Source organism: Magnolia sinica, chromosome 3 (genome assembly GCF_029962835.1).
Source record: "Magnolia sinica isolate HGM2019 chromosome 3, MsV1, whole genome shotgun sequence".
Lineage (NCBI taxonomy): Eukaryota > Viridiplantae > Streptophyta > Magnoliopsida > Magnoliales > Magnoliaceae > Magnolia > Magnolia sinica.
In genome coordinates, this window is record NC_080575.1 from 106,295,687 (window position 1) to 106,306,711 (window position 11,025).

Consider the following 11,025-nt stretch of genomic DNA (forward strand, 5'->3'; position numbering starts at 1 on the left):
TTTACCTGTAAAAATCAACCAATGGCTCATTCTTTACCCCAAGTAAGTAGTTCCACCCCAGTCTCTCTCTCCAATCTTCTCTGCCTGAATTCCAAAATGCAGTCCAAGACTGCGTATGTATTCGATGCATTACTTTTATTTAATGAGGACCAAGTTCATGTGGATGAGATCCACCCTGTCAATCAAGTGTGCCACTCTTATTTGGACCAGGGCCCAAAAATCATGCTGATTCAACACTTAGTACACACCATGGAAAATAGCTGAGATAAGAAGTCTCATCATTTAAATAGTCCACGTTACATGTGGTGTCCACTTTGGTGTGCATCCACCATCCAATCCACTCACCTGACATTCCACACCAAGATTAATTGATTCTCCAAGAATCAGGTCATTCTAATACTCATGTTGGCCAAACCACGTAAATTTAAAATTTTTAAGAATGATTTAACACTCTTCCCTGTGGTGAAAAACCCTCTTCCCTATGGTGCGGCTGATGTAAGTCTTGGATTTCCCTATAGTGTGGATCTAATGCATGTTTGTCCCATAATGATTAGTTAGCTGGCACATGTCATCCGTTCCATGTGCTTATGCAATTCCGGCCATTGCAGTCCCAATTTCTCTTCCTTTCTCTCTCCATGTCATTGCACGCCACATCTTCTAACCTACTTAATAGTTTCAGGCTAAAAACGAAGCACAACACAATATGCATGACATGGGGCCGAGTACTGTCCATCCCGCCCATGGGCTGACAGAGTCAAAGAATATTGCCAGCTCTAATTCAATGTTCTCTTTCAATGTGGGCCATGCAAAATAAAACCTTGTAATAGACTAGGCTTGATAAGCCCAAACAAACCAGCTTAAAATCTAGACCAAATACATCCATTGATGGGCCTACTACTTGAAAATTTGCAAAACCCAACAAAATGGAGACTTGACTCTAAGTCGCTAGAGTTGATTGTCATAACCATCCAGTCATGGATTAGAAAAAGGAGAGGTGCATTGATTACAATTGAGGAGATCCAATCACTGGTTTGGACCCCACATGGTGTGGGGTCCACTGGGGAGAGGATGAGACAGATGGGAGATGAGAGAAATGTGAGAGAGGGAAATTTACACAATTATCAGGGAGAAACAAAAGTTGTCTTCACCTCTTTCCATCAAAGCTCATCTTATTGCCATTGCATGACTTCACTTGCATTGTTTTACTTTTTCTAATTTGAGTACCTCGCGCACGGAGACAAGGCATACTCATGCCAGACTAGAGCTGCCCCTTAGGTTATACTAACAATAAGGTCTTGGTATCGATCCCTAGTGGGGGTGGCTAACATAGAGTGTGTACTGACATGCTTGTGTACTAACAAGCTAACGAAAAAAAAAGAAAGGAAAAGAGACAAAGAAAAAGAAAAAAGGTTATACTAACAATACCTAGTTTCCATGTCTTAAAAACATGGCCTATTGATCATCAGGTGGGCCACACCTATTGAAATGAAATAAATGGTTATTAGAAAGTTTCCAATGCTTCAAATAATGTGTTCTCCCATGATGATCATATTTGCATGATTTTAGATACATGGAACTCACACAATGATGATCCTGCAATAAGTGGATTTTTTTTTTCTTTGGTTAGGCTCGAATTCAATCCTGTGACACGTGTTGTGTCGGCAATGCCAGAGCCCTTTTATTTCTTTGCAAAGTACACATAAACCATCTGATCGGGATCCTTCAGTTTTGTTTTGTTTAAAAAATGAGCCATACCTATCATATAGAGCTCCGAATAGCATCAACAAAATTACAAAAAACTCGGCCATCTAGAGGCTTTCAAAGAAACTCGGCCACAAATGCTGAAAAGGCCAAAGAGGCTTTCAACAAAAGTCGGCCACAAGTGCTGAAAAGGCTAAATAGGCTTTCAACAAAACTCGGCCACAAAACCTGAAACAGACAACAAAGAGGTTACAGAAGCACTCACAAAAACCAGAACCAGCAGAATCCCCCTCCATCAGGATTCAATTAAAGATGGGCCATCTAGAATGCACCTTTAATCAACCATCTGTGATAAGTAGATCTGATTTTATATATGTGACCCATTCATGTGCACGAGTTGGTGGCAGTTTCAAAGTTCAGGTGAGCAGGCAACCTGCATTTCTCGTTCTACTTACGGGTTGTGTAGGGGATCTGTCAAAATTGAGATTGAGGACCGGGCCATTGCCATCCTAGGGAGCAGAATCCTCTCCAATATCTGTTGTAGGCAGAGCATGCAACTACCAAGCTCTGTGAGCCAACAGTGACATGCATGTTTGTGACATTGACTCCATTCATCGATTGTGCCACCTCATGTTACAACCTGAGGCAAACGGTTAGGCCAATCCAAAACTCAGATGGGCCACACTACAGGGAACAATAGGGTATAGTTGGGCTACAAGATTATTTATTGACAGTCCATAAAATGTCCACCAACCATGGATCAACAGTATCGGTCTCATGGCTTGATGTATTTGTTGTATATCCATGTTGTCCATATGTTTTCCATCTCATTTTAGGACCGATCCCGAACCTTAATAATATCTAAATATCAGGTGGACTGTATCACTAGAAATAGTGATGAATGACCATTAAAAGCTTTTTGTGAGCTACAAAAGTTTTGGATCAAGCTGATCTCTATATTTTCCCTTCATTCAGATCTTCCTGACATTATTAACATGTTAGATTTCAAATAAACATTACGAAAACCTTACAATGGGCCCTTTGGTAATTTTAATGGCGAGGCACTCAATTACCGCTGTTTCCTGTGAGTGGTCCACCTGAGATTTGGATCTTGGTAATTTTTGTAATCCCATCCTAAAATGGTATGGAGAAACGGATGGATGGTGTGGATATACAAAAAATCATCAATGTGAGGCCCACGGTAAGGATAACACCCTGTTTCCGGGTCGCACCTAAAGGCTTTTAGCAGCGGTTGGCTGCTGGTCGGTGCTCTGAGGCCCACAATGATGCATGTGTTCTATCCATATTGTTCATCCATTTTTTCAAGATTATTTTAGGGCTTGATTTTAAAAAATGAGGCAGATCTAAATCTCAGGTGGACCACATCACAGGAAAACAGTAGTGATTGAATGTCCAACATTAAAAACTTTCTAAAGCCTACTGTATTGTTTATTTGACATCCAACCTATTGATTAGGACATACAGACCAGGATGAAAAAAAAAAAAAAACAATATCAACTGGATCCAAAAATTTTCCGATTCAATCAACCCTATTTCCTGTGACATGGTCAACTTAAGATTTGGATCTACTCATTTGTAGGCTCGTACAATAAAATGATCTGAAAAAAAAAAAATTTAAAAAAAATTAGACACCATGGATGAAACACATACATCATGGTGGGACCAAGAGAGCACCGACCAGTAGCTAGCAGCAGCGTCAGTAACCAATCAGCGTCCTTGGCATGCAATACGCATCTATACAGAGGTGAGATTGGTACAAGTAGGGGCTGTCAATGGACCGCGTAAACCTGATGGGCCTTTAGGCTTGGCCCATTTGAACAGGGTTTGGGGCAGTGAATTACCATGGGCTTAAAACAAGAGCCCAATTACAAATCACACCGGTCCAGGCTTTTAGCTCTCCAAATCCCATAAACCTGACCCGGCCCAAAAAATCTTTTCTAAACCTACTTTTCTCCCTTTTCTTTCATTCTCTCCCTCTCTCTCACACATAAGGCAAACCAAAATATCATTTATCTGCAGAGATATTCGGGGCTTGGGCTCTGGCGGACTCAGGGCGGGCTTCGTGTAATTGTCCTGGACTGGACTCGAGCTGGACTATTTCAGCCTGTCATGGGGCCAAGCTAGATTTGGGCTTAGGTTCATAATCAGGCCAGGCTTGGACAGAGCTCGGCCCGATTAGGTCCGGCCCATTGACAACCCTCGGTCCAACAGATCTAATTTCACCTATTATTCCTTATCTAAGTTAGGGTCCACAAATTGGAGTGTTTAGATCGTTTGCGCATGCATTTCTACGAGCATTCACATTTTTCAGCGCGTGTAATAAGTAATAACTCTTCTTCTTCTTTTTTTCGTTTTTTTTCTTATTTTCTTTTATTTTCTTTTCTTCTTTCGCAAGAGTAAGACAAGTTGTTCTTGTCCAGAGTAACATCAACCTCCTTCTATAAATACCCATCCATCGTAAGTTCGTAATGGACCATAAGCAACAACAGCCATGGCCATACAGAAATCTCTCTTTCTTGCTTTTCTTCTTTTATTATTAGAATTTCTTTCATCAAATGCCTTTACAACAGCACCAGCATCCACACTCGGAGAAGCAGACGCTCTCTTGGAATGGAAAGCCAGCATCTTGTCACCACAAGCTCTCCATTCATGGTCACTTCCAGCTGCTAATGCTAGTGCCAACACAATCTCTCCATGCAAATGGTATGGGATCTCCTGCAACAGCCTTGGAAGCGTAATAGAGATAAGCTTACCCAGTGCAGGCTTGCAAGGTAAGCTTGATAACTTGAGCTTCTCGTCATTTCCAAACCTCCTCCGTCTCAATCTCAGTGACAACACACTCATTGGAACCATCCCAGCTGATATTGGCACTCTTTCTAGAATCGTCTCCCTCAATATCTCCATGAATAATCTCTCTGGACTTCTACCTCTTTCAATGGCTAACCTTTCTCACCTTTCAGAGCTCGACATCTCGTCTAATGAAATAACTGGGCCTATTCCTCCTTCTTTAGGTAACTTGATCAGGCTGACAGTCCTCCACCTCTCTGACAATCAAATTTCTGGTTCAATTCCAGCACAATTAGGAAATCTCAAGAATTTGGTTAAGTTGTCGTTGCACAATAACAATCTGACAGGTCCAATCCCTCCTGCTTTAGGTAATTTGAGAAGCCTTACGGTTTTGTACCTTGACAACAATCAAATTTCTGGTTCAATTCCTGCACAATTAGGAAATCTCAAGAATTTGGTTGATTCGGAGTTGTCACATAACAATCTAACAGGTCCAATCTCTCCTGCTTTAGGTAATTTGAGAAGCCTTAAGGTTTTGTACCTCCACAACAATCAAATTTCTAGTTCAATTCCTGCACAATTAGGAAATCTCAAGAATTTGGTTGATTTGGAGTTGTCACATAACAATCTAACAGGTCCAATCCCTCCTGCTTTAGGTAATTTGAGAAGCCTTACGGTTTTGTACCTCCACAACAATCAAATTTCTGGTTCAATTCCTGCACAATTAGGAAATCTCAAGAATTTGGTTGAATTGGTGTTGTCACATAACAATCTGACAGGTCCAATCCCTCCTGCTTTAGGTAATTTGAGAAACCTTACACATTTGTCCCTCTACGACAATCAAATTTCTGGTTCAATTCCTCTGGAAATTGGGAATTTGGTAAATCTCAATGAGCTTCAGCTGTCCATTAACCTTCTAACAGGTTCTATCCCTTCCACTTTAGGAAACTTGACCAAGCTTGAACTCTTCATTGCAATTGACAACCATTTAACTGGTGAGATCCCAAAAAGCTTCAGAAATTGCACTAGGTTAACTAGAGTTCGACTCGACGGAAACCAGCTCATTGCAAATGTATCAGAAGTCTTTGGTGTATACCCACATCTCTATTTCATGGATGTCAGCAACAATAGGTTGTTTGGTGAACTCTCACCGAACTGGGGAGAATGCAGAAACTTGACAAAGCTACAATTCTCTGGAAACATGATCACTGGTAGAATTCCTCGCGAGATTGGGCGGTTGACCCGGCTAGGAGTGCTTGGTCTTTCTTCAAACCGTCTGGTCGGAGAGATTCCAAAGGAATTGGGGACGTTGACTTCATTGTTCAACTTGAGTTTAAGTGATAACCAGCTTTCTTATAGGGTTCCTCAAGAAATTGGGAGACTGTCCAATTTGGAGATTCTGGACCTATCAATGAACAACCTTTCTGGTCCAATACCACCTCAGTTGGGGAATTGCTCCAAACTACGGTATCTGAAATTGAGTGAAAATTATTTGAAGGGAAGCATTCCATTTCAGATAGGCAACCTGATACACCTACAGGGTGCATTAGACCTTAGCCATAATTCACTCAATGGAGAGATATCATCACAAATTGGGAACTTGCAGATGCTGGAAATGTTAAACCTCTCCCACAACATGTTGTCTGGCTCAATTCCAAAATCTTTTGAAGGGATGCTCAGCTTGCAATCCATAGATTTTTCATACAATGATTTGGAAGGCCCTATTCCCAACAACAAAGCCTTTCAGAAGGCTCCTGCAGAGGCATTCATAAAAAACAAAGCCTTATGTGGTGAAGTGCAAGGTTTGAGACCCTGCAATGCTCCTTCAACAAGCCATGGTGATACAAAAAAAGGCCGCCAAGTTGTCATCTTCATTGTTCTTCCTCTCTTGGCAGCCTTGTTTCTTTTATTTATAGTCGTCGGCGTTTCTTCCATTTATTATCAAAGACGAAGAAATAAAGAGAAAGAGGTTCTCGAAAGGAGCAACAGAAATCCATTTTCAATGTGGAATTATGATGGGATTGATGCATTTGAACAGATTATGGAAGCGACAGAGAGTTTCGACGATAAATATTGCATCGGAACTGGAGGGTATGGAAAAGTTTACAAAGCAAATCTACCATCAGGCCAAGTAGTAGCTGTGAAAAAACTTCACCCACTCGAAGGTGGGGATCAATCCGATCAAAGAAGTTTTAGAAATGAGATTCGAGCATTAACAGAAATCCGTCATCGCAACATTGTGAAGCTTTATGGTTTTTGTTCCCATGCTCAATTCTCATTTTTAGTCTATGAGTACATGGAAAGGGGAAGCTTGGCTAGCATCCTAAGCAATGACAGTGGAGCTGCAGAGTTGGACTGGACTCTAAGGGTGAAGGTTATTAAAGGTGTGGCCCATGCGTTATCTTACATGCACCATGATTGCACCCAGCCAATTGTCCATCGAGACCTATCAAGCAACAACGTTCTGCTGAATTCAGAACTTGAGGCATGTGTTTCTGACTTTGGCACTGCAAGATTGTTGATACCCAATTCATCCAATTGGACTATGCTCGCAGGCACTTACGGATACATCGCTCCAGGTTAGCTATTAATTCATTCTCCACACTTTAAAAGTTTTATTAGCAATTGGTCTTTATTTTTCATAAACTTTCCCATTTATTTATTTATTTGTTGGCAATTACATACTAAGGTTTGTGCATAAGTTATCATACTGATGTCAAATATTGGAATCTAGGGCAACTGGAAGATTCCTTAATCCAACAACTGTAAGAGGCTTTGTAAAAACATACATGGGTTTGTATTTTACAATCCCCAAAGTCAAAACTAATATATATAACAATGCAAATGAAGATAAATCGTAAGAATAATGTTATCTCTTAGCTACACTTGTGGTCCATCGTTTTTACATTATGCATGGTGGAGATATTGTGGTTGCATGATAATTCTAACCATGATTTAAGTTACCCAACTAACTTAACCATATGTTATTAGCTATATATTAAATTTGTGGTGCTGACTATTTTTCTTAACTGTAAATTTGTTGGCCACCAGTTGGATGGGATGGATAAAATCCTTTAATAAGTGTAATTTTTGCTATCTGCTCAATCTATAATACGGGGCCGTGTTTTCAGATGGTCTGAATTGATTTACATAGGTACCAAGTGTAGATGGATGAGTTACCGCTATTTAATAAATGATTGAAAAAGCTCATTGCTTTTGTCCCATACGAGTAAATATGAAAATGATGCCTATGGAAACATGGCATCGTCTATGATCGAAACCATTGATGTAATGTCCCACACAATGAATGCCTCATGCAACAAATTAAAGATGTTCCAAGATTGGAAAAATCATTGAAACAATGCCCATATCACCCAATCCTTGCAAATGAAATGCGTAGCTACAACAATACTTATAGACACATCAGTGCACTCTGGTTCACACGTGCCAACTTCTCATGCGTTTGGGACACCTGAAGCACATGTAAAGGTAGGCCCAACCATGCAGACCAGCCAACACAATGATTAATCTGGCTCTTTATTAGGCGGGCCACTACCATGTGAAAACAATGGATAGTTTTAGGAAAAACAATGCCAACAGTACACAATGTAAACATGTAGGATGGCTGGCGAGTGGAGAATCCTGACTTTTTAGCGAGATCACACCTCACACAGATGTGTTAACGTTACACACATCTCAGTTGGCATATGCGCAGTTTATAAAGATGCCTTGGGCTTAACCAGCATAAAAACCTAAAACATATGAAACCTTGATTAAGAAACCCGGGTGACTTTGATATATGATTAAGAGTTTAGCTATTAATGATTAAGGAGGAGAAAAGATCATGACTGAAGTATCTTCTTTCTCGCAGAGCTTGCATTTACAATGAGGGTGACTGAAAATTGCGACGTATATAGCTTTGGTGTTGTGGCACTTGAAGTGATGATGGGAAGGCATCCTGGAGAGCTCATCTCCTCTTTGTCATCACCAAGTAGACATGATACACTGCTAAAGGATATGTTGGACCAACGTCTCTTGGGTCCAACGGCTGAGATTGCACCGGAAGTCTTATTTGTGGTGTCCATGGCACTTTCATGCATTCGACTAGATCCAAACTCTCGGCCAACCATGCACTACGTGGCTCAAGAGTTATCTATTAGTCAGCCTTCCTTCTCTCTAGGACCATTCCACGCGCTTACATTACGTCAACTGATGGATCTCAAGGTATAGTTGGGTGGATGAAAATCATTGAGGTTGGGGATGTGTAGAGGCAAGTACATTATTATTGTGTGTGTTTATTGTATGAAAATCATCCAATGCAGAGAAGGTGTGTTTATCTTGTTATGATATGCATGTAATTCAGTGTGTGTGGAATCCATGTTTACGGAAAATATAGATTTCCAGGTGAGGTCTATATATTTTTCTTGTTTTTTTTTTTTTTTCAAGAGAATGATTTACTTTTCGTTGTTAACTTCCCTTTTTTTTTGCAGCTTTGCCATATTTGAGATAATATTAATATTTGATGGTAAAAAAAATATAAAATTTACTTTTGGTATAAAGTAAAATATGATTCTATTTGGGGAGCTTGAAAAGTTAAAGAAGAGAAAGTGACATTTCTTTGAAAGCCATGCACGGTAGAATACATATATTAAGTTGGGCGTCATTAATTGTAAGGGCAACACCTAATCCGCTCCCGTAGGTAATACGGTTTGTGGCATTTAAAAGAGCTTTTGTTGATTTATTTATTTTTTCTTCTCATGAAAAGTGACTTTGAAGACGTGGATTGACTTATGACCTAGGACTTGAGTATGTAGGGCCTACCACAATATGTTTTATTGATACCGTCTATCCGGTCATTTTAGGACATGAGCCCTATAATGAGGTATATCAAACCTCAAATGGACCACATCACAGGAAATAATGAGGATTAAATACCTACCATTGAAAGTTTCTTAGGGGCGACAGAAGTTTTGGATGAAAATGATATTTGTGTTTTCTTTTCTTCAAGCGTGTGTGACCATATGAATAGGTTGGGTGGCAAATAAACATCAAAGTAGGCCTTAAGAAGGCTTCATCTATGGGCATTATTATCTCCATTGTTTCTTATGACGTGGTTCACTTGATCTTTGATCAGACAAATTAGATGAACCATACCAATAAAACACATACATCATGTTGGCACCACAAAGTTGGGTCATCAGGCAATCTGCATCCAATTTAGAAATACCACGTGGCCTTATTAGTGCTCTCAATGCTCTAGCATAGCATTTCAATGAAGAGAGAACTCTTTGAATGTACTCTAATATAACGTTTTAATATACAGCTCACTTTCTTAATATACTTTTGAACTAATTAAATTTGTACATGATTTTGATAATACACATCAAAGTAATGCAACCTTATTAGAAATTTTGCTTGGTAAGTGTAAAGTAATAAGGACACATGAGTCACTCAGGAATGACATAATTCCACAACAAAGCTGGACCACATGCCTAGTATTTAAATTAAGGCAAGTAATGGACTGGGTGACCCGTAGAAGCTCCATGGGCCCATTTCTACTTTGAATCCAGCTTGAAAACACTACCTTGGCTCATGGCAAAAGCTTGGGCCTCACATGCATGGCCCAGTCAGTTTTAGCTTGGGCCTGGGCTCAAGTCATTTTAGACTCACCCAATTTCATTCGCTCCTATAAGTATTCCATTCCAGTCATCCGTTAGACAACAGCCCATTCTCCTTGAATGCATACCACTGGTTTCATTTCTCTGGACATCTATTTCATTGTGTATGTGTGCCCCACCTGATCAACAGATAGATTAACAACATTTAAGTGAAAAATAGTGATTTTAACAAATTTGGGCTGGTCAGCATAGAGTTCGGGCCTAACCAAATTTCGGGCTCAGGTTTTGGTTACTCTGCAGGGCTGGCGCGGGCCGTGGATCATAAGTGTAGGCCCGGCCCAAACCTGGCCAATTACAAACCTAATATGAGTCCTAAGTGGGCCAAGCCCGAATCCCAACTGAGCTTTGGACACCAAAATATAAACGGCTAAAGAGAGCATCGGAGTGGTTGGGTTGGAGAAAGATTGCAGGTTTCTCCTCTCCCACTCCAAAGGGGCGACCGAGAAGAACACAGCTTCATTGAAGCCTAATATTGTAATTTCGCTAATCTCTAACTATTATCTCATCATCTTCCATTTCCTCATGTAAGCAAAAAGAAAAGAAATAAAGAAAATAATGAATTTCCATTTTAATTTATAAGGGGAAAGGGACGGGAAGCTTTAAGGCCTGTTTGGATGCCCGTAAGTTCTTTTAAGTTGTAAGTGACTTACCTATAAGTGACTTACAGGTGAAAGTTACTTACAGGTAACCTGTTTGGATGTAAGTTGTAAGTCACTTACAGGTAAGTTACTTTTTCTGTTTGGATAAACTGTAAGTTACTTACAGGTAGAAAGCTGTATATTCACATTGAGCATATCTTAGATTGGGGAATCGTTCTAAAATGTTATAATCATATAAA

General features: G+C 40.0%; 1 protein-coding gene across 1 annotated transcript; it reads left to right on the forward strand.

Moving 5' to 3' along the window:
* Positions 1 to 4,213: 4,213 nt before the first annotated feature.
* Positions 4,214 to 8,818, forward strand: LOC131239041 (MDIS1-interacting receptor like kinase 2-like). Its single transcript, XM_058236602.1, has 2 exons — positions 4,214 to 7,088; positions 8,381 to 8,818. The coding sequence occupies exons 1-2, from the start codon at positions 4,214 to 4,216 to the stop codon at positions 8,737 to 8,739; spliced, it is 3,234 nt and encodes a 1,077-aa protein (XP_058092585.1). The 3' UTR covers positions 8,740 to 8,818.
* The last annotated feature ends 2,207 nt before the right edge of the window (positions 8,819 to 11,025 follow it).

Coding starts and splice junctions, on each gene's coding strand:
- LOC131239041 (XM_058236602.1), top strand. CDS start 4,214: ATGGCCATACAGAAATCTCTCTTTCTTGCTTTTCTTCTTTTATTATTA. Junction 7,089..8,380: donor TTACGGATACATCGCTCCAG/GTTAGCTATTAA, acceptor TCTTTCTCGCAG/AGCTTGCATTTACAATGAGG.